Source organism: Heterocephalus glaber, unplaced genomic scaffold (assembly GCF_053883595.1).
Source record: "Heterocephalus glaber isolate CG9 unplaced genomic scaffold, H.glaber_assembly_v1.0 deba00001572, whole genome shotgun sequence".
Taxonomy (NCBI): Eukaryota; Metazoa; Chordata; class Mammalia; order Rodentia; family Bathyergidae; genus Heterocephalus; species Heterocephalus glaber.
Window position 1 is genome coordinate 21,581,072 of NW_028258357.1, and position 27,997 is coordinate 21,609,068.

Consider the following 27,997-nt stretch of genomic DNA (forward strand, 5'->3'; position numbering starts at 1 on the left):
TTCTCCAGTGTTCTCTGAAAGTAGCTTTTCAAACTGAATCATTGAGAGCAGTTTATTTAATGTTATTCACACTCTTTTTGGAGAAAGGCTACAAATTATTGATATCTGTATCGGGTACTTTGAATCTTCCTTGGAGTAGGCAGTCACTTGAGGCCACTTGAGCTTGTGGGCGTTTTTCCCTCTGTAGGAAAAAGAGAAAGAAATCTTTGACTTGACCTGTAATTAGTTCACAGTTCTTTCTCTTTAAGAGTACTAAAAACATGAATGCTTAAATTGCTCCATACTGAATAGATTGGCCTGAAGGAATAGGGGAAGCCTGGACAGCTAAGGCGGATCATTATAGTAAACGTTGGGGAGGGCTGTGAAGGTTTTGAGCTGGCGGATGGTGTGAGCTGTGTGTTGCTTACCGGTCACCTTAAACGTAACATGTAAAGGTAAAATGAGTTATCTATGTATCACGGCTGAACCTTCAAAGATGAACTGAACTTTTGAGGACAAACTTCCTTAGCTTCTGTCACTTGCCACGCATTCATGTAACAAAATCTTAGGAGTGTATTTTATGTGTCTCAGGCCCTGTGCTGGGCACTAGCAACGTCTTGCTCTCGTGGTAATAGATGTTGACAGGACTCAGCCACGCTAGGAAACGTAGGTGCCCAAGCGCTGTGGGTGATGGAGAGAGCGTGGGGCGAGACTGAGGGTGGAGTTACCGCGCAGGGCAGGAAGGGTAGAAAAGAGCGAAAAGGAGATCAGAGCAAAGGATGGGACTAGAACAGCAAGCACAGTGTCTCAGCCGCAAGCTGTAAGTGGGCACCCGGAGGCTGAGCGAAAGGGCAAACTTCACTGAAACCGTTAGCAACATTTGAGTGCCTGGGGTGGGAGTCTGAAGAGGGCTTCCTTGTGTTGGTTAGGATTCGTCTTACTTCACTTCATCTCAGCTCAGATCGCACTCTGTTAGAATTTTCTAAATCTTCTTGTTATTTATTCTCTTTAGAAACCATTGCAGTTGAGACTTAATAATTTATTCAGCGGTGCTCATTTAAAATGTCTGCCACCCCCGTTAGAATATAAACTTCATGAGGATAACAGCCTAGCATGAGAACGGTGATGCTTTGCGCATGAAGGGTGCTCAGAATTCGTTGCTGATAGTGAATGTTTAGTTTCTTCAGCGAGTTCAGAGAGGACTCTTGCCTGTCTTGTGTGCAGATTAGTGCTGAGCCGTCCTACTGACCAGGAACCCGGAACTTCCCCAGGCTGAGGTCTAAAGACCAGTGTCCCCAGGCTGGCCTGGGCCTCCCACTGCTGTACAGCTGTGTCTTCTCACAAGATAATATTCTACTTCGTTTCTTTTTCTGCTTTTTTGTTCTTTAGCAAAAATATATAAAAGAAAAATAAATTTGGGCAGTAGAAAACTTAAATATTTTTAGGTCTAGCATAAATTGAAATTTGAAAATAGTACTTTTTAGATCATTGTTACTTAGAATCATTGATTTGAAATTAATTTCATATTAACTTTCTCCAATTTTTTGAATTTTAATTTCCATAGGTTAATTTCACCTACCAGTTTTTGAAAAAGAAGTTTTATATCTTTAGCCAGTTTATGTATGATGAGCATATCAAATCCAGATTGATTAAAGACATTCGATTTTTCAGGGAAATTAAGGACCAAAATGATCATAAGGTATGCTGTATGTTCTTTTTAAGATACTTTGATTCAACTCTTAAGTGTATGGCAAATGTTTATGCAGAATTCATCAGTTAGCTCAGTGGGGTTTTAGTTTTCTTTCTTACTTTTTCACTTGTCTCCCAGGCTGGCTCTGCACCTTCTCTTTTCCCCTACGATCTATGCTTTGCATTCTCTGTCAGATTCCACATAAGGAGAAACTGAATGATCAGTACAGCCACATTCACTTTCTTGAGTTTTAAAGTAATACAGATGGTGCATTTTGAAACATTTAAAAAGTATAAAGTGTGTGAACCAGCCCCTCAGTTTCTTTCCTCCCTGTTTCATTTTCTGGAAGCAGTTGCTGTTAAAGGATGTGCTTCCATCCACTGGTCACACGTCTGGACAGATGTTTCTGGAAGGAATTACTTTCTCTTTTTTTTCAGTCTGATAGAGCTGTTGGGGATTAGAGACCAATACTAGTGGTAGGGAATTTGAATTTAGTGGCCCTGATTATTACTACCTTTAGTTAATATCAAGAAAAAAAATTATATTGGCCTTGAGCATGAGCAGTTGTTTTTTTGTTTTGTTTTGTTTTTTGAGACAGGGTCTCAGTAAGTAGTTCATCCTGGCCTTGAACTCACTACGTATCCCCGGCTGGGCTGGAACTCATGGGGATCCTCCTGTCTCACCCTGCTGACTGCTGAGATTACAGATGTATGCCACTACGCCTGCTGTTTTACAAATTTTTGTCATTAGACTTGAGGGTTTTATTTTTTAAAGCAGAATGAAGTAAAATTAGAAAGTAGTATTGGCATGGTTATTTTGGTAGTCATTTTCTGCCTTAGGGTCTAAAGATAGTTTTACAATTCTCTCTCCAGTACCCTTTTGATAGAGCAGAAAAATTCAACCGAGGCATCCGAAAACTTGGAATAACACCAGAGGGCCAGAGCTACCTTGATCAGTTCAGGCAACTCATCAGCCAGATTGGTAAGCTATTATATTGGGAAGTAAAGTGCAGATCTTAGGAATTACATATGCTGAGTAGCTTGTACTGATAAACAGCTGGTGCTTAGCTCAGTGCTATTTCCCTGGGGGAGTTTTCTTACCAGAATTTGTGCTGCAGAAATAATTGGTAGACTGTAGACTAATGAAAGTTAAATAAAACCTCTTCCATCAAATTAGTCATCTCAGAGGTCATATTAAAAATTAATAGTCAACCAGGAAGCAGTTACTGGGTACCCACTGTTCAAAGCGTCATTATCACTTTGAGCTTTTAAAAGAGGTTCTCTCAGCCAAAATGTGAAGTGTGAAACATTTATGTGAAAAGGTAGTAACTTAAATTACTACAGATAAAATACCACATGCCACGTTTTGTGTTACACCAATTTAATACTTGTGTAGATAATTTGTTCTGTTGCCTTATAAGTAAAACTTGTCTTCTGAAATACAGTATAGTATATTTAAGAGCAAGAACTACATGTAGAAATGATTGTGATTAACAAAATCTTACCCTTTTTGAATTTTTCACAAAAATTACCTGCATTAAGTGCCCTCCCTGTAACCCTGTGAGGTAGGCATGTAATCAGGTTTTGTTCCTTTTGAGACAGGCTCTCGCTGTATAGTCAAGGCTGGCCTTGAACTTGCTACGTAGTCCAGGCTGGCCTCGAACCCTACATTGCCTGCCTCAGCCTCCCACCTGCGTGCACCACCACCTCTGGCTGTGTAATCACTGTTTTAAAAAGGTGCAGAGAGCAAAATCAGAGAAATAAGAAGTGGTTTTGCTGAGACTTAACCAGGCTCGTTTAGCTGTAAGTCCAAAGGTGTCTTACAGTCTTCAGTTTGTATTAACTGACACTGATGAGTTACTAAAATCTTACTGATTCTATTTTGGGAAAATTTTGCCTCCTGAGTTTGATTCATTTATCAAACATTTACTAAGCATCAGTTACACCGAGCATCCTGCTTCAAGCTGGGTCTGCAAACGGCCTTTGCTCCCAGGCGGCTTCCTTACTAGTGGGAGAGATATTCTGAGGTTCGCTCTGGAGTAAAGTCAGGGTGCTGGCTTAACTATGTATATTACTGGGGTTGCAGATTAGCTTTTCCTGTTCTGTTTTAATGTAAGAACTTAGAGAATCTTGCCTTCGTAAACTTTTTATCTTAAGCTACTTAACATGAGGTATGCCAGCTAAATATGTTTCTTTAAGGAGACAGTTGATACCATATTAGAGGGCAAATTTTCTTTCTTTTTTTTAAGACAGGATCTCACTATGTAGTTCAGGCTGGCCTTGAACTTGCTGCGATCCTCCTGCCTCAGCCTCCAGAGTGCTGGGATTATAGACATGTGCTACCATGCCCAGCCCACTTGGCAAACCACTGGCACGATAGTGCTTAGCCGCTTTGAGGTTCTGATGAAGGTGACTTCCCAGAGCTAATGCCGTCTGCTGTGCATGGGGGATTTTGTGTGGACTGTGTAGGAGCTTCGGGCTCGCTCTGCGGCCCTCCTCCTGGAGCAGTGTGCACACAGAGCAGGGTCCATGCTGTCTGTGCTGTTTCACTTTTTATAGTTTTTGAAAGTATAACTTTATCTGAAGAAGTAACACTTAGATCCTGGGCTTCAGAGTACTAGTTCATTTTCCTGATACAGGTCTGTGTCCACGGCCACTGAGAGTTGTTCTGGGCGCGCTGTCGGAGAGCACTGCCCTCTTCACTTTATCCCGGCATTCTACTCTTCACTTGCTCACTTAACAACATAGCTTCGTCTCTGCCTATAAAGCACTGCAATGTGCTTTCGAGTCTGTTAGCATTTTGAGAAAAGGAGTAAAGAGCTGAGAGCCAGGTGGAGTCTCCACTAGTCTGCCTGCTGGAGTAGCTAACAGCTGCCGCTGGCCCTGAGCACTTACTAAGGGCCCTGTGCTGTCTGTGCTCTGGCTCATGGGAGATCACCAGGCTGCAGGATCACTTCAGTTCCTTCCTTCCACAGGTACTTCTTTAGGACAGCGAGGCTTCTGGGTGCTGATGTTGCTTCCTTAGGACACTAAGCACAGCCTGTGCCTGGCGAGAAGACTGACACACATAGATTACATAGGTTGAGCAAAGTCTTCTGTTAGCAAGTGCCAGAGTCTGCCTTTGAACCCGGGAAGTCTGGCTTCAGAATTTTTGCTCCTCCACACTGTGTTGTGCTTTCTTGTCACATTTTGTTCAGCTAGACATTAGTCTGACAATTTGGAGGAAAACAATGAAATTAGGTACTTGCTTTTTCTAAGATCCACATTAGAAGAAAACAAAACAGCTGGATGTGGTGGTGCACGCCTATAATCCCAGCACTCCAGAGGCTGAGGTAGGAGGATTCCCGAAAGTTTGAGGCCAGCCAGGGGTACATAGCAAGACCTTCTTTCAAAAAACAAAAAACCCAAAACAAAACAATTGGGATAGGCATTAAAATAGATTCAGCGACTCCTGTAGGGTGGTTAACATTGAAACATGCTACGCTAATGATTGTGGGGCGTGAACTGCTTACCTTTCGTCTGTTCTTTGGGCCAAGTGATTTCAATTCCGTTCATGCTGGATTCCTGCTTTGTGCAGGATGCGCCGGCTCTTCATTGGAGCAGTGGAGACCGAAAGGCTCGGCTCGTGGAGCTTGGCTTTGGTGTGGGGTGAACAAGATGAGAGCCATCTGCGGTGCTGAGTACCGCATAGGAGATACAGTGCTCCGCAGTGATGCTCTGGGGCACTTCCAGGGGGGACCCTTGAGCAGGACCTGAGTCCCCTGAGGACAGCAGCCTTGTGCTGCCCAAAAGAGTGCCAGACAGAGCCACACGGAGTGAGCGCAGAAGCCCAGTCTGTCTTGCCGTGTCAAGGATTATCAGGGCTGGGAGTAGTCACCCGAGTGGTGGGAGCCACAGCGCCTAGCTGCCTGCTTCCCCCGGAAGGGTGGGCTTCTCTCTGGAGAGGACAGCCCTCCTGGGGTTTTCAGGAAATGCTCATGTTAGGGCGTCACTGATTTCCAGGTCAGGGGTGGTGAGCCTGTGGGATGCATGCGCAGGAGCTGCTGTTCTCATTGAAGGCGCTGAGACGTCTGCTGCTGTGCTGGGTAGAGGGAAGATGGGGGTGTGGCCAGAGGCTACAGGTGAAGCAGGGGAATGAGTCTGTCGTGTATCGGAGTGGGCCAGGCCAGGTGCAGTGATGGTTGGCGTAGGACGAGGTGTGAAGGTGGTGAACGTGGTTGGATTCTGGCTACATCTTCAGGGCAGAGCCGACACTAATTGTCCAGTGTTGAGATACAGGGTGCGAGGGAAAGGGAAGAGCCAGGGTGGCTTAAAGGCATTTGGCCTGAGCAGCTGGAAAGGCAGGGATTGGCGCTTTCTGAGGGAGGCCTTGTGCCAGGGGACAAAGATCTCAAGTTTAACTGGACGTTCACAGTTTAAGATTCTTCCAGATATGTAGGTGTGAACACTGGATTAAAAAGGCCAGGAATTCAGAGAAATCCAGGGTGGGACTATGTTTGGCAGAATGTAATAAAGATATTTTTGGTACGTGTGTGTTCGTGTGTGTGTGTGTGTGACAGCATGAGGGGAGTCCCAAGGTGGGAGTGAAGAAATTATTAGTGCTCTACTTTTAAAATGTTTGATCGTGCAGTATAGTCAGCATTTAATAAATTTATCAACTGAAAAAGTCAAACTTATTTTTAAATATGTAATGTAGATAAATATAATTGTACCTTTATATTTTAAGTGCAGAAGTAGCCAACAGTTTTTTTTTTGTTTTTTTTTTGGAACAAGGACTGAAGTAAAGCAGCAGAATGTCTTTGTACTTAGGAATGGAAACCTTGTAACTGACTACATATATAAACATCTGTTTTTTTGTGTGGCTTTTAAGGTAATGCTATGGGCTATGTACGAATGATAAGATCTGGTGGTCTTCATTGTAGCAGCAATGCCATTAGGTATGGATGCAAACATTTTTGACTTGTTTATCCCATTTTAAATTATGTTATTAAATTTCTCTTGTGATATAAGTGATATTGTAGAGAAGGGTATTTGTTTTTGTTAATATATTTTGAGAGAAAAATGGAAGAAAACCATTAATCCTACTAGATAGATTTTTTTTCCTTTTTAAATTTTAAGAGTGATTTAGACTGTTGAAGGTCTTTATTTTTCTTAAGCTTATGGTTAAATGATTTTGTCAGTATAGCTGATGAATTAGTAGATGATTTTAAGGATTAAAATATGATATCTAAAATTTGATTGTAACTAAAGTGGTGATCTTAACAGTATCACTGAAATACGAAGTTTTTCCTGAGGTAATAGTTGAAAATCTTTGAGTGTTACAGTACCACTTGCCTGTCTGTGTCGGCTGCACATATTTTAGTTGCCTTAATAAATTCCTTCCCAAATTCTTATGTAGATTTGTGCCTGATCTTGAAGATATTGTAAATTTTGAAGAACTGGTAAAAGAAGAAGGTCTTGCAGAAGAAACGTTAAAAGCAGCAAGGTAATACAGTTTTGGAATAATCTAAATTTGGAAGTTTAAAAAAGCATGTTTAGCTAGGTGTGGTGGTATATGCCTATAATCTTAGCACTTGCGAGGCTGAGGCAGGACAGTCACTGAGTTCAAGGCCAGCCTGAACTACATAGTGAGACCCTATCTCAACAAACCAAAAAACAGTGTGTTTGTATAAAACATTAAAGAGAAGACTGTAGGATAATGTGTAATTTATATGGCAGTGTATTTTTCGTATGAATTATGGTCTCGGTTTTATATTGGTTTGTAAAGACTTCAGTACCCTCAGGGTACTGAAAGGGCTGCTGAAAGGGGTCCATGGAGCCCAGGCCCCGTGTGGCACCACTGGCCCTGTGCAGCTCTCGGACGCCTACACTGTGGTTGGCTCACACAGCTCACCTGAAGGCTTAGTGTAGGGAAGGGCGTGCCAACGGCTGTTTTGGAAAGCTCATTTCTCTGCTGCTTTTCACTTTCAAGATTGTGTTGTAGCGCGCCCTGTGTGGCTGCTCACTGCTGGAGTATGACAAACGGAAATGGGAAGTGGATTTCAGGTTGATTTTATTTTGGTGTAAAGAACTCCTGGCTTATTGGAAGCGCAGGTCTCCAGACTTGAGCCAGTAAAGCCTTGTTCCTTAACGAAACTTAGAACCTGAGGGAGCCCCGAGGAGTTCAGAATTTGTTTAGCAACCAAATAAGCAGGTGGTGACTCTAGCTCAGGGCGTGCAGGTGTCATTATCCTGGATTTTAACTTTTTTTTTTATACTGGGAATTGAACTCGGGACCTTGCGCTTGTGAGGCAGGTGCCAGAACCACTGAGCTAAATCCCCAGCCCTGGATTTTAACTTTTTGATAGGCTTGATAGTTTAAAAAACCTAGAAAAGGGGCCGGGGATTTAGCTCAGTGGTTCCCCCGCCTGCCTTGCAAGCGCAAGGACCCAAGTTCGATCCTCGGTACCAAAAAAAAAAACCAAAAAAAAAAACTAGAAAAGGAAAATCCAGGTGTGCACACATGTGCACGCATTTTGGTGCGAGTGACACCCTTCTCCCCTGCACAGAAGCTGTGCTCTGTGGGCGTAGCCTGGTTCATCTCCAGGTTACAGCCGCAGGCACGGTAATGAGCTGTTCAGTGTCAGGTGCTTGAAAGTGGTTAAAGTAGTTTGTGGTAGGTGTATCGAAGAAAGAAAGTTGGACCTTTACTTTTTGCTGACAGATATCATTTTCTCTAAAATTAGCATTTAAGAGATATTTTGAGGGAGTCCAAGGAAGTAGGAGTGCGGTGCTGTCTCTGAGGGACTCTCGGGTGAAGCTGCCTGCTGACTGCCAGGTCCAGTTTGTTTGAGGAGTGCCGGCTGGAAGGTCCTGGCAGGCACTGTGAGGAGCTGTAGGGCCCAGGAATGGACAGGGCCAAGCTGAGCCAGGGACCTTGTCCCTCACAGACCCGGGGCAGTATCACACAGCTAGTGAGGCTGGCTTTCAGCAAAGGGCAGAGGACTTTACAGATGCCCCTGGTTTATGATGGTTCAACTTGTCTCTTATTTTTACTTGCAACTTTACAGTGGTGTGAAAATGATCAGTAAAAACATTTTAAAAGATATTTTATCATCATCTTCATCATTATTATTATTATTATTATTATTGTTATTTTTGGCAGTGCTGGGATCAGACCCAGGGTCTGGTCCACTGCACTCCAGGCACAGCTGTGCTCAGAGTGCACGTTTGGCTCTTCTGCCTCGGCAGTGTGCCCTGCGACCCCGAAGCTAGGCAGTGTGGTAGCTGCCGCTCTGGGCATCGCGCGTGGCGATGGGGCCTCCCACACTTGACAACGTCTCGTGCTGCCAGGCTGCGGGGCTAGGGCAGAGGCGTCCGCTCTCGGCTTCAGGGTGCCAAGGGTTGATCCGCGCGTTGCCCGTAGCGGGTTGAAGAGCATCTGCTGTGGGCCGGCCCTGTGGGGAATGACAGTTTGAAAGGAGTGACAGCTTACACTTGGGTTCCAAGGAAAAAAGCAGCTCCTGTTTCTGAAGCTAAGGGAAAGGGAAGCTAAGTTCTTGAAGGAGGGCCAGGTTCAAGTTGAGGTAAAGAGATGGAGCATTAGCGTAGAGATTTAAAATGAAGAATTTGTTCGCACAGAGATGGGATTCTACAGGGTTCATCGTGGGCAGAAGTCCAGAACTCGTGAGTGCCAGGATGCTCTGTCCTGTGTGGCGGGGACTCAGGAGTTCTGTCCATAGAGAACAGGTGTGTTCTGCACTCACAGGCTTTGCTTCCTGCTTGCTGGTCTTAGCCAGCCTGCTGAGAGATGGGTTTTAAGACGCATACCTACTTTTGAAAAAGGAATCAGAGGTAATTACAAGCATTTTATTTTTATCCTTACTTTGGTTCTTAGGCATTTGGACTCCGTTCTCAGTGATCACACACGAAATTCTGCCGAAGGCACAGAATATTTCAAAATGCTTGTGGATGTTTTTGCTCCAGAATTTCGAAGGCCAAAGAATATACACCTCCGAAATTTTTATATCATTGTGCCTCCTCTAGTGAGTATTTGCACAGCCTAAAATGGATCTTTTTAAAAAGTATGGTAAATAATTTTGGTTTCCTTGTGGTGTGATGCAGATTCTGACTTTCTGATGTCAGGAAAACAACAAGCACCTCAGTGAGTATCGCCACAGGTTCTCCTGATCAGCTGTGTGGAAGGAGACTGTAGCTGAGATAGGTTCTTGTTAATAGATCGCAGGGAAGTCCTGTTGTTTTCAAATTGCCTCAATGTATGCCATTCCACTGTACCAGGCTTTGGGTGGGGTGCAGCGTAGTCATGGTAAGCCCTTACTGTGGACCCACATTAACTGGTGTAACAGGAGGGGTTTTCCAACACACCTCTTGGAAGCCTGTGTTTGAGGATAACTTCTCTCTGTGCAGTAGTAAACACTGACACCTAGTGTAAACTTTAATGCTTTCCCCTTGTGATAATATATGGAGTGTCCCGTTCTAATTCTATAGTTGCCTAAATATGGCTCAAGGTTTCAAAACTTACATTATAGGACCAGGGATGGAGCTTGGTGTTGCTTCACTTTCCTGGCAAGCACAAGGTCCTGAGTTTAATCCCCGGCACCTAAAAAAAAAATAACATTATAAAGACAGTTATTCCAGCAGGGAAAATGGAGCTGGGCATTTAGGTTTATAATAACAGTAAGGGTTACTTTCCCCTAAAGGCTTCTGTAATTAAATTTTTTGTTTCAATTTGTAAGCAGGAACCTCCAAATTAAGCATTGCTGAGTGGCCATAGCTGTTCATTACATAGAAGACAATAACTTTTTACGTTGTTATCTGAATTGTTAACGTACCTTCTTACATTATATAACTGCTGTCACCTAGTGGAAGTTGGAAATGGCTAATCACCTACAGATCATCTGCAGACATCTTTTTCCTTTATGAATTTTGTGTCTTATGCCGTTACTGTTGGCGGTCCTGACTGACACTGCAGAGAAGCATGTGTGTGTTTGTGTGCTGAGTGTCTTTCCGTCCTAGGCTGGGGTCCGGACAAGCAGCAAGGCCAGCTGTCTGTCTGACTGGTGGCGCCGGAGAGCAGCTCGCTGTGGCCTCAGCAGCGCAATGAGAGCTGGCACGCTTAGGGAAGAGCTGGAGTGTGCAGAATCCAGTTGCCAAGTAGATCCGGAGTGTGGAGGGTCTAGGACGCTGCTTTTGTGCATAGGTTTATCTAGGCCAGGAAAGGACAAGCTGTGTAAAAAGATTTTAATGAGAGCTGATAAGAGATTTCACAAGTAACATGATTAATTGCCAAATAAATTTCATAGGCAGTAAAAGTGAAATTTATATTTTGTTTCCTGTGTCAGCTGTTACATGGTTTTCACCCTGTCATGATTATTTTTTAAACAGTGCTGTCTGCACTTTAGAGCTTTGTTGTCCATGATGCAGCCACTTTAAATTAAAATTTTATGAACTGAAAATTTCAGCTCCTCGGTCTGTCTAGAGCTCGGGGCCAGGTGTGACTTGGGCTCTGCAGATACGCAGCATTTCTGCTGTAGCCATTAGTGTTGCACACTGTGAACGTGAGCTGCTGACCAGTTTTTCAGTCAAAGGTATTTGGTATATAGTGAGCTTCAGTGAATCTTTGTTAAATAAATGGCTTGATAGGATAAGGTATTTTAGAAAAGCAGGATTTCAAGAGAAAGTACTGTTCTGAGGAATTTACCCTTTAGCTAAAGGGCTGCTAACCCTTTTCACCAAGAACATGGGAAGAAGCAGTGTTTCAGAATGCATGGGGCAGGTGGAAGTGAGGGCTGCCCCGTGTGAGTGTGGCAGAAGAGGCCCGCTGTCTGACGCCCATGGCCTTGGCGGAGAGGCTGGATCTGCTGGTGTCCTCGTCTCTGAACTCCAGACGCTGTTCTGTCACGGCCCACAGACCCGGGCTGCACAGTACCCGCGTCACAGATGGGTGGCTTGGTGCGGCTCCGAGCAACCCCAGCACGTCCTACTGTGGGCACAGTGCCAATGGTGTAGCAGATCCTGGGTGGAAGTTTTGAAATGTCTCTTAGGAACTAAATTTTGAAGATTTCCTTAACCTAACTTTGACTCTGATATCTGTTATGTTTTTAGACCCTGAACTTTGTAGAACATTCCATTAGTTGCAAGGAGAAATTGAATAAAAAAAATAAAATCGGAGCTGCCTTCACTGATGATGGTTTTGCCATGGGTAAGCTTAATGGAACTGTTTTCACGTTAACTTCATACCTTAAAATGGGCTCTTAGAAATGCTTGTGTGGGCCCGGGGATTTAGCTCAGTGGGACTGTGCCTGCCTCACAAGCACAAGGTCCTGAGTTCGATCCCCAGTACCAGAAAAAAAAAGAAAAAAGAAATGTTTGTGTGAAAATAGGTTTATGTGCTCTTTACAGGTTGTTTCTCGTGGGGCCACGTGATTAGCAGTCTTGCTTCTCATCTACAACTGTTGCATAACTCCCTCTTGGTGTCACTGATCGCTTGTCTAGTTTGCCTTCATACTCAGGCTTTGTTCTTGTTGTCGTCTTGTGGTTTCAGCGTCTTGTACTTAGTTCCCCTGCCTTCCCTGTGGCTTCCTCACTTGCTCTCTTTGAGAGGTGGAAGTTTTTATTCTCTGTCCTACAGCCATATGTTTTTCCAGGTGATTTTCATGGCTGCAGGATTGATTTATTCCCTTCTTAAGTGATTTTTCTCCTTTTTTAGTTCTTTATACTTTCACATCTTTTTTAAGGAAAGAAAGAAGCCATCTTAGTAAACATATTTATGCTGGAGAGTGTGATTTGAAAGACGATTAATTCAAAACAGTGAGCTTAGTGCCAAGAGCTACAGGTGAAGGAATGGAATGCGATGTCTGTCATTTAACTTTGGTCTTGCTCATGGCGGCAGGTGTGGCCTATATCCTGAAGCTTTTGGATCAGTACCAGGAGTTTGATTCCCTTCACTGGTTCCAGTCTGTTAGAGAGAAGTACTTGAAGGAGATGAGGGCAGTGGCTAAGCAGCAGAACGTGCAGTCGGCTGGCCAAGATGAGAAACTGCTGCAGACCATGACTCTTACTCAGAAGCGACTGGACATCTATTTACAGGTAGAGGCGAGCAAGCACCAGCTCTGCTTTGACTTCCTTTTCAGTGTCTGAAAACCGGAAGCCATGTGGAAACCCTATTTTTTAACAAGTGAGATGAGTAGTGGTAAAAATATATTTTAAAATTAATAGTATTTGCAAACTGTTTGACTCAGATCTTAAAAAGGGGTAAGTTAGTTGGTTCAGTTTCTGTATTTGTGAATTCTACTAGAACTTCTGGAAATAGTACTGTAATAAGTATTTTCCCCTTTTATTTCAAATTTGTTTGCTTAGGAATTTGAATTGCTGTATTTCTCACTGAGCAGTGCGAGAATTTTCTTCAGAGCAGATAAGACTGCGGCTGAAGAGAGTCAGGAAAAGAAAGAGAGGGAAGGTGAGTGAGTGGAAAGACCGTACGTAACAGTAGACAGGAGTACCCCATTTTCTGGTCACATTTCTAGCTTCCTTAGTCTTTTGGAAAATAATACAGACCTAGAAATAAAAGTTGTTAAAAACAAAAAAAACCCAAAATCTCAAGCCAGTCTGGATCTTGGGGTCATGCGTCAGATTGAAGCACACGCCTCTGTGGAACTCTTCAACCCCTGACTCGGCTTCGTCTTCGCATCAGATGACATTTAGCAGGCAAGTTTTGCTTCTTTCACCGCTCACCTGTATGCAATCGGAATCGAAGGGGCCAGTTCGGGAGACAGCTGGGGTGGCTGAGGCAGAGCTGCTGCTGACTAGGCCTGGGCACAGCAAGCTGGGCAGGTGGCTAAGAGGGTGAGTCCTCGTCGGCAGTGCCCTGCTCCTCCTCACGGCGAGGCCCTGGAGCATCCGAGTGGGCGAAGAGGGCCGGCCACTGGCGGGCACACAGGCAGGGGAGGAGAAAGTACCTTCCTCCCGGAATGCTGAGAGCCTTGCTGAGAGTACTGCAGTGTTTCAGACTTGGTGTTTGGATCCCAGGTCTTCTTGCAGAAATGATATTTCCCTTTTCTGTCATGCAAATTACATAGTTTACATTTTTCTCTGTTGGGAAGGTCACAGCTAGATACAATACAGGCACTAGTTGACTAAAATTAGAGTTTTTGTGTTCTTCTTACCTATATTTCATGAGATTTTCATAAGATATAAGACTAACATGTTTTTATTCATCTTAAGTCAGACTTTAAATTGTACTTTTTCTTACACTTACAGTAGAGCCAATTAGATAAGTCACTTAATTTGAACTACCTTATTCTTTGATAATGTTGTATAAGTTAAATGTTAACTAATATTATTAGGAATGTATCCAGTCATTTTTAGAATGTGGACTAAGCAAACACTTGTTTGAAAAATTGAGGCCATTACTGGAAGATTACTGAGTATAGTAGACCTCAGTTCACGAATGGTTTCGTTTGCAAACAAGGTGGTTCACACACAGAAGCATTTGGCAGAATTTTGTCTTTGCAAACACAAGTGACACCAGGTGATGAACACAACTGCAGGCACCTTCCCACACAGACACAAACCTAGCCGTCTTTTCCAGAATCTCTCTAGAAGAAGTTAAGTTCATGAACTGAGGTACCACTGTACTTATTAAGTGAAAATGTGTGCGTATTATATTTAGGTTCGTTTTCAAGACTAAGATGAAACAGAACCGTTTGGAAGCGTGGGAGGCAGTAGACCTCAGTGGTGGGGGAGCTGAGCTGCCCAGGCTCTGCTCGGGCACAGGAGGATGCCCTTCTTAGAGGAGGGCACAAGACCAGCTGCCCAGTGCTCAACTCTGAGCTCCGCACTCCCATCAAGAGCCAGTTAAGACTTTGGCACCATTGAGCCTAGGTTTTTTAAAAATGTATTTTAATTTTTTAAAATGTTATTCATACGTGTATTCGTTCATTCTTTTATTTGAGATAGGGTCTTGCTATACAGTTCAGGCTGCCCTTGAACTCATTATATAGCCTAGGCTGCCCTTGAACTTGCTTCAGCCCTCCTGCCTCAGCCTCCTGAGGTCTGGAATTACAGGCAGGTGCCACCAAGCTCTGCATTTTAAAAGAATGGTTTTTTTGAGATGAGATTTTTAAAAAATTTAAACTAAATATTAGAGAAATATTTGATGAATGTAACCTTTTCTTAATTTCAAATTTAGTAATACAGCGCTTCTCAAGTTTATTTACGTCTTATACATTTTTTTAATGAACATAAATATATATCCATTGTTATTTTCACTGCCTCCAGAAGAAACAAAAACAAGCAATGGAGACCTATTGGACAATGCTGTCTCTGCCGATCCTGTCGTAAAATGATTCTGGGGTACAAGCTCATCAGAACACGTTCATACTTTTGCCAGTGAGGTGGAGGTCCTAAGCTGGGATGAATTGTTTCCTGGGTCATATTCTGGAAATATCTAGGTGTTGGAACTCAGGAAGGCAGTGCTCCAAAGGCCATTACACTTTCAGAGGCTCTGCTTTCCAGAGGTTGAGAATATGATTATAAAATTGGATGTTTTCCTGGACTTTGGGCTGGGACATGCTCCTTGGAACAGTTGTTTGATGGGACATTACAGAAAGGCACACCTGGATTCCTGAGCAGTCGCCTCACATCTCTTGTAGTCTACATGAGTGTTTGTAATTTGTGTCGCATAGGTCTCTGGTCCCTGTTTATCTCAAGTCATCAGAAATTCATATATACTCTGTACAGCCAGTTTCAATGTTCTTTTTGTGAAGGAATTGAGCCTGAAATTCAGGGAGCAACACTGACATTCTCATAGCAAGAGTATGCGAAGATGGCTTCGGTACCAGAGGGGAGCACAGTGTCCGGGCCATGGGCCTGTGAGTTGTCATTTCACGCTGCGAGGCCACTCCTCAAGGAGACACTTTCTAACTAGTTGACTGCTTAGGGAACAGTTAGCTGCCAACAGCTGCTCTAGATTAAGATGTGCTCCACACTCAAAAGCAGTTCAGATAAAGCCATAGAGCCTGCTGGGAGCATCCCTTGCGGTTGAAGGCACTCTGTATGACAGGAGAAAAAAACGGAGTGAATTGTTTCTACATCCAAACTCAGGTTTCTTCTGTGTCCAGTTAGGCTGACATCTTGGCGCTGGTCTGTGCAGAGCTTTCTTTATGACAAGTGTTATCTAGGGTACAAGATTAAATAATAATTGCACTGTGTAGCCTGTGTAAAAATGACCACTGTGAGAATCAAATTCTAATAAAATAAATCACTTACTGATTTTAAAAAGTGCAGAAAGATTTTCAGTAAATTTAGTTCCTGGCAAGCTACTACTATTATTTTTGTGAAGGTATATTAGTCAATGAATGGATTAACCATCCCCTTTCAAACATGGGATAAAATGGTACTTCACAGCAGGGGAAGGATTCCACCTTTCACTGCAACGTGACGTCCCTGTGGGAAGTGCTGGTCTCTCTCTGCTGCATCTGCCTGCTCGGCGCTTCCCCGGGTCGGGGCTCTGACCTTGCCCTCTGTTCTCAGCTTTGGGACTGAGGTACCAAGTGAGCCTTCTGGGGTCACCGCTAGGCTCCAGGCAGCCTTCCCAGCTTGAGATGAACACTTTTAATCGTCAGAGTCAGAAGAAGCAGTAGGGAATGGTTCCTGCTTACTATGGAAACATGGCAGAATTATGAACAGTGAAGGAATAGAGGATTTAATATTTCTAATTCATACTAACTTAGAAATGGCCCTAAAGCATGCTGCATAATTAATAATTTATATTTCAATTATAAATGTTTATATTAATGATAGTGCATTTGATTATATCAATAGTTACCATTTCATAGCAGCAGTATTGTTTTCTGATCGTAGCTTCCTAAAACTGTCCCATTTAATAGGGATAGATACTATAATTAGAGAATCTCGAGTTCTCTGTCTCACACGAGCAGATCAGATCTTAGAGCTTCATGCTGACTGATGCCCTGCATCCGGACAGCCGAGAAGGGTGACAGATCATTTCACCCTTAGTTCCAAACAGCGTCACAGTGGGGTGGCTGAGTCGTCGGGGCTCATGCATTCAAGTGAAGTCTGTGAGTTGAGTGTTCAGTGGTACAGACTGCAGAGCGGCAGGGCACCATGCATCCCCGCCCGGGTTAATGTACACCTGTAGAGGGTGGTTTTCCCTCCTAACATATGAGTGTTAATATTTTCTCAGACAGACTGTAATTTAAAGACCAAGGTGAACATTGGTTTTAAGTTCACAGAAGAATTATTGATGTTGAAATTCTCAGGAATTAAGGACTAACCATACTTTTGTCAGTTCTAATTAGATTTTGTAAAAGATAGCAAGTTTGTTACCTCCCCCAGTTGTAAGTGAATTCACTATGTATAAATAAAATATTAATAAAAATAATTTGAAAACTTTCCTTCTCCTTGCTGTTGATGTTCAGAATTGAGTGTCTTAAACTAGTAATTAAAATTACCTTTTGAGAGGTTTCCTTAAGTCTAGTAAAATATATGGAATCTCTTTTTTAAAAAGGCCTGCAAAATTTTGTGATATTTGTAATATTTGGCAGCTTTTTAAAAGTGTACAAGCTTTGGACTTCACTAACCAGGGTTCTCTCTCCATTGATGATATCACTGGGTATTTTTGTCAAACCTTTGGATGTGAAAAAAATGCAGCTTCATAGGGGAAACATTTCAGGTGCAGATTAATTTAGGGCTTAGTCCGTGTACCTGGTAAAGAACTATTGTCTTCTTTCCTTTATACACACTCGATCTTTCCATGGCTTGATATTTTCACCCAAGATGAAGTGATTTTAAATCCTAATCCTGGAAGAGAGGGGTCCTGCGTATGTAGTACTGATGTGTTAGAAATAACTGGAGTCCTATTTTCAGGCACGAGTTGAACTGAAACAGTAATGAGTAAGTTTTTTTAAATCTGGAGGCGAGAGACAGTCCTCTTAGATATTCCGGAGAAATGTCTGCTGCCCTTCGGAGGTCAGTAAATTTGTAAAATTATGGGAAGGATAATACTGCTTGTTACTCTTCTTGTTTGGGTTTGCTAAATGTAAAAATAGTTTCACCAGTTTAAATAATTTTAACATGATTGTCTTTCTAGACTCAATGTGGCAGACATTTCAAACTGCATTTCCTTTCTTAGGCAGGTTTTAATGTCACCTGCTTTTGAAACCAGCGTTTAGATGTTTGGAACAACTTACGGGGTTGTCAAGAGATGTCAGATACACTGGGCGTGGTGCCGCACACCTGTGATCTCTGCACTTGGGAGTCTGAGACAGGAGCATTGCCGTGAGTTTGAGGCCAGCCTGGGCAAAGATGTCAAATAGAGAATCCAGAGGAAGTGGAATTTAAGCAAAGCCCTAAGGACTGACTATGCAGGAAACGCCAAGATGCTGATGGCCAAGGTAGAGTTCATACTCATAAAAGTAAAGCCATGCAAGCAGTACAGTATGTAAAACGAAAAGCTGGGCCAGTGAATACTCGCCTCAGGTCCTGCAGTGTGGCCCTTCGTCACGTAGCGACGTCCTGATTCTCGGGTCATCTCTGAGGACTGTAAATACAGTGTGTGACATACGGGCGACCCATGCGTACCGAATCACTCTTTAGTAGTGCCCTCTCATGATTAGGTGGGGGAGTTAACTTTTATACCAAGAAATAATCTCTTGTTTTTCAGTTTTTCATTTTGAGACAAGAGTATCACTATGTAGTTCAGCCTCACCTTGAACTCACTGTGTAGCCCAGGCTGGCTTCAAACTTAGGATCTTCCTACCTCAGCCTCCCGAGTGCTGGAGAAATACCTGTCTGTATAAAACTTACTATTAAGGAATTTAATCTTTGCAGAAATTTGTACAAAAGGTAGCCAGGCATAAAGATACCTCAGTAGAGTTACTAGGATAATCTTTAAAGTTTACCGGATCGAGAAACATTCAGAGATTGCGCGTCTCCGAGGTCAGGCACGTAGCGCACTGTGGTGAGCAGCACAGCCTCTAGGCCCAAACTGAGCAAGTCCCAGCCTGCCCCCCACGCCCCACCACAGGCTTGCAGGCAGCAAGTGGGCCAAGAGAGAGTATGGAGGTTTGAGGATGAATTTGCATACAGTACTGTAGTAGTAAGGAACAGTAGCCATTATACGTGTGGCTATCGTATATTAATGTAAGGGCCAGGGATGTAGCTCAGTGGCACTGTGCCTGCCTTGCAAATGCAAGGTCCTGAGTTTGATCCCCAGTACTGGAAAAAAACCCCAACAAAACAATTCTAATTATATATTACTATAAATGCCAGCTATTATATATAGCTTATTATTTCTGCTCTCTAGATAGAAAGGCACTTGTTTGGTGTCAGCTGTTTTAGGAGGAAAGTTTGAAAATAAGCAGACTGAATGGGTCTCTTAAGAGATGTACTTTATTAACCCATTTAGGCTAAAGGTTGCAATTTTTTGAATTTTTATGTGAAATTCATATATATTACCTAAGAGAAAAATACAAGGAACAAGAATTTGAAGAGAAGAATTTATATTATGTGCCATTGTTTTGCGGTATTCCAAACCTGGAGTGCTAGGCCGGAAAGGATGAAGGGGCTCGGCCTGTGGAGAGGATGCAGGCATCTGAGGGCAGCTGATGGCCAAACCCAGACTGCAAACAAACTTGGTAAGGAGAGCTGGCCTCTGAAAAGGTGCCCTGCCCGCCTCTCCTTTAGGCACGTAGTGCTTTATCTGCATCGACACACAGTTCAGTAAGTGGAGAAAGGGGAATCACTTGGTGATCCCAAATCTTAAAATTATTCAAACTGTGCAAGTTCCCTGCCCCGGGAGGCAACTACTGTGTTCGGTTGGTAACCAGTACCTTGCTGCTCTCTAGTTTACAACCTTTTTGCATCTTCCTAAATAATGTTTTGCATATTTAACTTAATATAAATGGAATCTTTTTTTTTTTTGGTACTGGGGATTGAACTCGGGTCCTTGTGCTTGCGCAGCAGGCGGCAAAACCACTGAGCTAAATCCCTGGCCCCAGTATAAATGGAATCTTATTGTATGTTTTGATGATGCTGCTTCAGTATTTTAAAAATTCACTGAGACTCAGCTGTGGTTTAATATCTGTAGTATCCAGTTACAGGAGTGCAGATACTGAGCTGTTCTGTTGGTGGCGTTCGGGGTTTCACAGTGGACACTGAACAGTGCCGCTCTCCCAGCACGTGAGGGCCAGGCAGTGGGCAGGCCCCTCCCCGCGGGCTGCAGGATGCCGCTCTGACCGCAGTCTGGTGCGTGTAAGTATCTCAGTGTGCTTTTCATTCGCACCTCCTGATTACCATGTAAGGTTGAGCATAATTCAAATCTATGAAATGACTTTTTAAAAATGTAATGATGGAAAATGTTTTCTATATTGTGGGTGTCAGGTCTTGTTGCCTTGTATCTTTTCTCAGTTAATTGTTTTCATTCCTTCTGCGGTGTTTTGATGAAGTTTTTAAGTACTGAGTTTTGGTTTTTATGCCTTCCTCATGCACTGCATCCTTTGTCTTATTGAACCCACACTGTTTCAGCAGTGCCTTAGGACTCGGGATTCTGCTCCCCACTGCTGCCTCCACTGAAAAAGTCTAAGCCTCAATAAAAGCTTCTGGGAGATGCGGCTCTTGCAGCCCGAGAGAACTTCGGGCGGCCCAGCATTGGTGGACTTGGAGGTTGCTTGCTGGTGTGGAGTCACACGAGCGTAGGGGGCTCACGTTTCCCTGGTGCTGTGCACCATAGGCACAGTCTCCTGACAACCCTCCGAGGGTCACCAAGCTTGGGCTGCCAAAGTTGTTTATCCCATCATTTTAAAGTGCTCTACTCATACTGAACAAAGGTGTTTTGGGGTAGTTGACCCCTCTGCTGTAAGTGCATTATGCAATTAACCATTTAAGCTAGAGAACTCACTTTGGTTCACTTCCCGGGATGCTCTAGAAAATAACCACAACAAACAGAGGAAAAGAAACAATGTAATCATTGCTAGGTTAATTTATTACACAGGTAATGATAGTCTGTTGAGCTTGTTATAGTTAAACCGATGTACAGTTCAGGAGCTTTACCCTTAACTGCTGATGGAAATGGACCACACCAAGCCCCTGCCTGCCTTGCCTCCAGTGAGTGAAAACCCACCGGTCCGTCCTGTCCTCGGGAGGTCTGGCTCAGAAGAAAGGAGAACAGCAGCTGTGCCCTGCCTGGCCCCAGCAAACCCCACAGCAGTCAGGTCGGGAGGACCCGAGCGAGTGCCTGCTGGGTGACGCCTGGCGTCTCCTGTGGTTCTCAGCTGCTGGTCTTGGATCAGTGATGCCTGGGACTTGCACCAGCTGGTACATCACGGGCAGTGCTCGCAGCGCTGCAGGACCGACAGGATGAGCTGGCTTTCCGTACACTTTCAGAACAACAGGCACTTCAAGCTCATTAGGTAAAATACAAAAATAGATTATATTAACAGGAAATATCTAGTATTTATCAAATTGTAAATCTAGGCCTCTGCCGTTTGTAAGGACAGCGGAAACAGGAGAGATGGCATCTGAGGAAAGCGGAAGGTGCATCTTCCAAGCTTCCGACGAGCGCTGACAAGCGGCCTACGGAAGCACTCACCACAGAGCACCTAAGAACAAGTGTAGACGTAGGGACGCGGCCACCCACGCCGCCTGCTCCCGCCCGAGTCTCATGAAGGCATCGAGGGGCGCACACGCAGTCAGCATCCTGAAACCAGGCCGTGCGCCTGTGCGGCAGAGAAGGTGGGAACCCTTGAGGAGGGGCCCCGCCGGCCACTGCCCTCAGGCCCGGGACTCAGGCTTCCGACTCTGCGCCTTGGTTCCCACGTGGGCTGCCCTCCGCCTGGTCGGTTAGCAGGACATACTTCCCATCATTGGTTAGTGGTACGGACAGCATTAGTTGAGCCAGCGCTTCTGGATCCTGAAGGTAGAGTTTGAGAGGGACAAAAAGGAAGAGAGAAAAGAAAAGGCTTGAGGTGCACTTGAACCCTGGGGCTTGGCTTTCAGTGAATGCTGTGACCTGGCTGCTCCTCACTTGCCTGTGGCGCTTCAGCCCGAGCAGGCTGAACGAAAACGTGAGCCCAGGCTGTTTTCCTCTCAGCCAGGACATTTACAGAGCCAGTTTGTTACCGTCTCCCACAGGGGACCTTCTGCTCACACACAGCCTTGTCCTCCTCGTCTCTGGACACCTCCTTATAGTCTGCTCCACAGCAGGAGCTGGCACGCATTTGGCTTGGCTTACCACGCGTCACGCACACACACAGGCCACTCGTTTACCTGCCGCCCGTGGCTGCTGCTGTGCTGCAACACTGAGTGGCGGGTGATGCGGCTGACAGAATAAGCCTGAAGATGAAGACCTCAGCAAAGTAGGTCTGCTTCTGACCTGCACTGACAGCTGGGGGGAACCCGCCATGCTTGCCCTCTCCTGTATGCTGGTCTTCCTGCCCTCCCCGGCGAGCCGGATCCCCGGGGAGTGTGGCCACTACCTACGTGTTTCTGGTTAGAGTTCAGCAGCCCAGTTCCTCACTCATACTAACTGCACTTGGCCTGCACGTTAAATAATGCAGCTCTAGTGCGCCCGTTCAGACCCTGCCGAGTGAGAGGCGCCCAGGAGGGGTGCGTCTGTCCCGTCACTGCTAACAGGCTTTTTCTCCTACAACTGCTGGGTGACTAAGCTGCTGAAGGACAGGAGGACTGTTCAGGACTAGTCAGTGCTGCGGGCTGGGTGCGTCCTCAGAGGACCAGGCCCAGGCCCTGGGGACTTGTCTGTGTCGCTGTCGTGGTTTGAAAGGGGAAACAGACAGGAGCACACAAGCAAGAAGGTTACACGGCAGAGCTGCAGCGTTGATGCTGGTTAGTAAGTGCAAACTCATCAGCACTGAGCCCAGAGCCTGCGCGTCCACATCTGGCGGTCAGGAGGCTTAGGAAGCCCACCCCGACCGCTGTCTGGGAAGCACTGCTCCTGCTTGAGAGCAGCTTCCTGTGTGGACAGATATCCTTGAAGTAGTTGTTAAACCAGCACGAAAATCCACCTTACCTTCTGAACCTCAATAATTTCTTTCCCCAAGTTAACAGCATAACATATCTGCAAAAGACAAGAAAAGCAGTTTTTAGCAAAGCAGGAAAGGATAAACACCTTAGGGAAAATGTGTGAGCCAGGAGCATGGAGAGGCCACGCCCACTGAGGCGCGCGGGGCTGAGGGCCTGGTCCCGCTCAAGCGAGGTTACCCACCCACTGCGTGTCGGGGTTCACAGCGGCACCTGGGTGCTCCATGAGAGGGGTCAGTGCCGACGGGCTCTAAGTGCCAGGTGTGACCATGACGTTTTCATACTAATCAAAGCCCGGCTCAGATGTGCTTCCCCCCGCTTCCCCGGTGCCTCCTGCCTGGTTTGCTCTGAGGCTGTTCTCTATTGTAAGTCTTGCTTTAATTCTCTATTTTCAGAACAGATCTAACCTGCCTTAACATTTTATGGTATTCCTACCAAACAGTGCAATCCTGCCATTAACGTTCCGCCTCGTCCACTCTCCTGGGTGCAGATTTTCCCCTAGGGAAATTTCAGCGCAGCCAGTGTCCCTTCAGTGAGGTGGAGGCTTCGGAGGTGGCCACCCAGACCTCTGGGGGGATAGTTCCTGCCCCAGTGCTCTCCCCCGATAAAGAGGGACCTTTCTGGACTGAGCTGTTACAAATATGAAACACAAACAAGACCTTTTCGCCTTCTGAGTTGCTTTCGAAAATGTACGCGCTCAGAGACTCTCCTCCGGTGGACTCAGGCATGCGGACGACAAAGCCAAACAGTCTCCTGTTCTCTTGATGAGCAGCGAACTGGGTGACACTGGTGAGTTCAAACTGGGGCGAGAGGGACACACTGAGTGGTACCACCAGTGGGAGTCAAAACCAGACAGGGCTGCTGTTCCCGGGGAAAGTTGGGAAGAGGCCACTCTAGTGACAGCCACGTAATGTGGCCATTTACCAAGTGCCTCGGTCAGCGGTGGCGAACCTATGGCACTCATGCTGCAGTGGGCTGTGTATTAGCATGGAAAGCTCTAAGAGGTGCGCCATCACTGCTGTGCTCGCAGTAGGTAGGAAAGTGAAGATGTACTTACATTGGCCCTTGACACCTGCGTCTGAGGATCTATCAACCTGAAATTTTAAGAGATTGCTTATGTCAAAGACGTTGAGCAAACACTTCCTTAAGAGTCTGTAAAGTTCAGCAGGAGTCACACCGACACCCTCAGGTTGACGGAGAGGCCTGGCTGAGGGTCAGGGGAGGCAGTTCCCGTGGCCGTGCCTGTGGGTTCTGCCTCTGCCGAAGCCATGTGAAGTGCAGGGTGGTGACAGTGGAGGCTCACACAGCAAACAGCTAACCCCACAGAAAGTGGTGCTATCTGAAGCAGCGGCATCATCACCGCCAACAGTCTCCTGTCGTGTGGGTGGGTCAGAATCTACCTCCTTCCCCACAAACCTTCACTGGTATTTCATTCCCTGGAAGTGCTCCCAACTTATTCTAAATTTAACTGTAAACACACATGGGGTAGGGGTGAGAGAACAGTAAGGGATCTGACAACGCCATTCTCTGTTACTGTAAACATAAGAGGAGTGATGCTTAATTAAGACATTCGAGAATGTGTTCTTTAATAAAATTTGAAGCTTCATCTAGCAGGAAGGCTGAGGTACCTCAGGACTGTATTAGAGAATTTATTGCTGCCTTAAATGCCAGTGGTACCTCCGTTTATGAACGCTTTTGTTTTCCAACAGTTTGGTTCACAAGCACAAGTGTTTGGCAAAATTTTGTTATAATTTGCAAACTTGGCGTCGGGTGGTGAACACAACGGCTGCCATCTTTCCCACAATGGTGGGATGAATTAAACTCGTGGACTGAGGTACCACTGTCCATGATTTTTTCCAGTGCTGGGGTTCAGTGCCAGGGTCTTGTGCGTGCTGGGCCAGTGCTCTCTCACTGAGCTACACCCTCCCTGTACTCCCCTGCATTTCTCCTACACACTGCTTCTCGTGTAGAGTGATGACATATAATAGTAGATATTGCAGTTACTATAGGTGCAAGCAAAGATCTTTTCTGTTTGTAAAAAGTGATTATAATCCCATTTATATGGAATGTCTAGGCACATCTACAGTAGAGAACATTTGGATTGTAAGAGCAATAAGCTAATTTCTATGTAAGGTCCAGGTATAGTTGGAGAAAAGCTTAAAAATATGTGTAAAGTTTTATTCATAGCAACCTAATTCTCGTGATAAGGTTCATAGTAAGCGTAAAGGTAATGAAGAGAAGTGCTAGTTACCCTTTTTGTCTCCGGCAGTACTGTACCAGCACTGAAGGCAGAATGGAGAGCTGTAACCCAGGAAGCGCACACTGTGTCCCCGGCCTTTTTACTTTCTGTGTTGAGACGGGGGCTCACTAAGCTGCCTAGGCTGGCCCTGCACTTGGACTCCCCCTGCCTCAGCTTCTCCAGTAGCCAGGGTTACAGGGATGCACTGAGCCCGGGCCCCTAGTTACCTTTTCTAAGAAACATTTACTGAGGACTTTCAGCGTGCTGGTCAGCTGTGGGTGTTTAAACACACAAACTCAGTGCTTAGGACAACGCTAGGAGGTCTGGATGTAGTTATTTCACAGCTGAAGGAACTGGGGTTACACACATGCCGAGGCCAGGAATAAACCCGGAAAGCCTGGCTCTAACAGTGCTGTCCCATGAAAATACAGCGGGAGTCCTGTTCATAATCCAAAGTTTTGCAGAAGCTGCCTTAGGAAAAGTGAAGCAGCTTAAATTATTTGATCCAATATAAAATTCTACTGGTTCCAGATGTAATCAAACTAAAACATTATCAGAAATGTTTCAGCTTGTCTTTGGGGAGTCACACGTTCTCAGAGACGTGGTACGTGTTTGACTCTGAAGGCATGTCAGCTCCGTTCTCTGTGTGACATGTGGCACTGCACCCCGCGATGCCCTGGAGCCCGGCTTCATGGCCAGGGCTGTCCACTCACCTGGACCTCACTACCCAAAACCCCTCTCCTCTCCACAAAGTCTTAATTTTGCTACCTTTTAGTGCTCCAGGTATTTTAGGCAGATTCATGTTCTTTTATCATTGTTGTTAATTTTTATAAGCATGGTTTTCGAGTAAAAAACCAAAACCTTTCACTTTCAAGGTCTGATAACGATGTAGAGAGAAACTCGACAGTACTGGCATCTTTACAGACATTGTACAGGTTGAGCTTCCTTGATTTGAAATTTGAAATCCAGGCACTCCACAATTTGAAATGTGCTGAGAGCCTGCCACAAGTGGAAATTCCACGCCATGAAACTGCCTCATGCACAAAATTATTGAAATTATAAATAAGTTATCTTTAAGCTATGTGCGTGACTGCGAAACGTACAGGAACTTCATGTCCAGACTTGGGATCCATCTCCAAGGTGTATCATATATGTGCAAATATTCCAAAATCTGGAAAAAAAACCCACCCCAGAATCCAAAATACTTCTGGTCTCAAGCATTTCAAATAAGGGATACTCAACCCATATTCACTTGTACTGAATTTTGAGGTATGCGTTCTGGTCTTTAAGAGCGTCCTTTCCAAAAACCAAAAAACCAGCATCTTCATTAAACCCACTCCTACAGGCCCGCGTGCTGGCACCCCAGGCAGTGGTACGCCTTACACGGGAGCTGTGTGGAGCTGAAGAGGCTCTTTAGTGAAACTGCAGGTACCTCAGAGCCTGGCTGGTGACCAGCAGGTGGGACTCCGTCATCCGGAAGATGTTGTGAATCGCTCGCGCAGCCAGGACTTGTCTCATCGCTTCGTATATCACCTCTGCAGTGCTGTCTGTCTTGACAGCCATGGACCCCAAAAAACGAACTATGAACATCTGTTGCAGAAGCGAATCTGCAAGACAGCAGGTGGTGCTCAGGGCCACATTCACAGCCCCGGCCGCTGGCTCCCCTGGCTCTCTGACATGGAGGGCGCCCGATCCAGGGACTCAGCCCAGCTTCAAGAGACTGGTAGTTGCCCAAGCTCCGACTCCTGCTGCCTGCCTGCCAGTGTGTGTGTGAACTGCTGCAGCCGGCACAGGCGCCTCTAGTTCCATATGAAATTAGCTGGCGAGGCCAGGTGAATGCCCGCCAGGTAAACCCCGGAAGAGCATTTCTTCCACACTGGGGAACTCAGCACTTTGGCCCACTGGTGAAGTCCTCTCACACGAAAGTTTGCTCGTGGCGAAAGACCCAATGCTGGGTCTCACTCCAGTCAGGCACTGCAGAGCAGTGATAGTTCCTAAGTAATGGAGAGCCTCTAAAGCAATGGGCTTTCGGGTGTGAGGCACTGCCAGTTTGGCATCTTGATGACTAAATCTCACGGGACCAAATGACAGGAAGACATAACTGAGACCACGAAGAACATTTTATTAAAATGCAAAAACCACTTTTTTTCTGTAGCCACAATATTTACTCGTTGTTTTAAACTGTGGGGCCTCTCCTTTTCCTCTGTCCCTAAAAACAAGGGCCACTAGGATACTGATACAGTGTAATGAATAACTCACAGTTAACCCTTTTTTATGGACGTTTACAAGTTTGAAAAGTGTTTTCATGGACTGCTGACAGCCGTGGTGGACTGGGTTAAATAAAGGCAGGTCGAAACACCGTGCCAGATTTGAGGTGCAACTTATTCACTTCACTTTAAAAAGTAATAACTTTTGCCTAAAGCTTTTAAGGGATGCAAATTCTGGACTAACACTTTTAAATTTAAATAAGCAGAGTTTGTTCTAAGGACACCCTGGCTCCAGTCAGGGAGCTGAACATTTCTTACTAAACTGCTGGCTGGGAGCTCAGAAGATTATGGACAGCTCCACGGGTGTGTTCTTCAGTACATGTTAGGACTGTAAACCCAGGGCCAGGATGTAGCTCCGTGGTGCTGTGCCTGCCTGGCAAGCACAAGGTTTTGAGTTCTATCCCCGGTACCGCAAAAAAAAAAAAAAGACTGTAAAAAGCTAAACTTGAAAAACATAATATTTATCCTTCACCAAGTCTGCATTTTAATGTGATCATTTTATGCTCCTGGAATTTCTTTTGTAGGAATGGATGTCAGATCTGGATCTGACAGCTTCTCTAGGCAGGTGCTGGCTGCAGGTGAGGTGGGGCAGGGCGTCTCGAGCTCCTCAGTCTGCACCAGAGCTGCCCTGCCACACCTGTGTCATTCAACCTGCAGGGGACTGCAGATGGGGTCCTAATTTCAATTCCCATTCCAAGCTCTAGATCTTAGCACACGATGTCCCCTGTTACTTCAGTGGCCCTTGTCCTTGTGTGCAGGGGAAGGA

At 45.2% G+C, this 27,997-nt stretch overlaps 2 protein-coding genes across 16 annotated transcripts in view; one reads left to right on the forward strand and one right to left on the reverse strand.

Moving 5' to 3' along the window:
- The window catches only part of Washc4 (WASH complex subunit 4), an 85,203-nt gene extending 57,497 nt beyond the window's left edge, over positions 1-27,706 (forward strand). For 10 of the 14 annotated variants that reach the window (XM_087192742.1, XM_087192748.1, XM_087192745.1 and 7 more), the window contains 9 exons: positions 1,544-1,678; positions 2,542-2,650; positions 6,539-6,605; positions 7,067-7,153; positions 9,545-9,692; positions 11,773-11,869; positions 12,560-12,756; positions 13,027-13,126; positions 14,947-17,084. In XM_087192742.1, the coding sequence (XP_087048868.1) occupies positions 1,544-1,678; positions 2,542-2,650; positions 6,539-6,605; positions 7,067-7,153; positions 9,545-9,692; positions 11,773-11,869; positions 12,560-12,756; positions 13,027-13,126; positions 14,947-15,014 (1,008 nt within the window). In that variant the 3' untranslated portion in view covers positions 15,015-17,084. Of the gene's footprint in view, positions 1-1,543; positions 1,679-2,541; positions 2,651-6,538; positions 6,606-7,066; positions 7,154-8,393; positions 9,520-9,544; positions 9,693-11,772; positions 11,870-12,559; positions 12,757-13,026; positions 13,375-14,946; positions 17,085-17,821 lie in introns of those variants that run through there. The other 4 variants (XR_015443582.1, XR_015443583.1, XM_087192751.1 and 1 more) reach the window with 3 other exon arrangements.
- The window catches only part of Appl2 (adaptor protein, phosphotyrosine interacting with PH domain and leucine zipper 2), a 38,074-nt gene continuing 30,730 nt past the window's right edge, over positions 20,654-27,997 (reverse strand). For both annotated transcript variants that reach the window (XM_004844815.3, XM_013072253.3), the window contains 5 exons: positions 26,397-26,571; positions 23,783-23,819; positions 23,385-23,525; positions 22,715-22,762; positions 20,654-21,598 (listed from right to left, as the gene is read on the reverse strand). In XM_004844815.3, the coding sequence (XP_004844872.1) occupies positions 21,473-21,598; positions 22,715-22,762; positions 23,385-23,525; positions 23,783-23,819; positions 26,397-26,571 (527 nt within the window). In that variant the 3' untranslated portion in view covers positions 20,654-21,472. The remainder of the gene's footprint in view (positions 21,599-22,714; positions 22,763-23,384; positions 23,526-23,782; positions 23,820-26,396; positions 26,572-27,997) is intronic.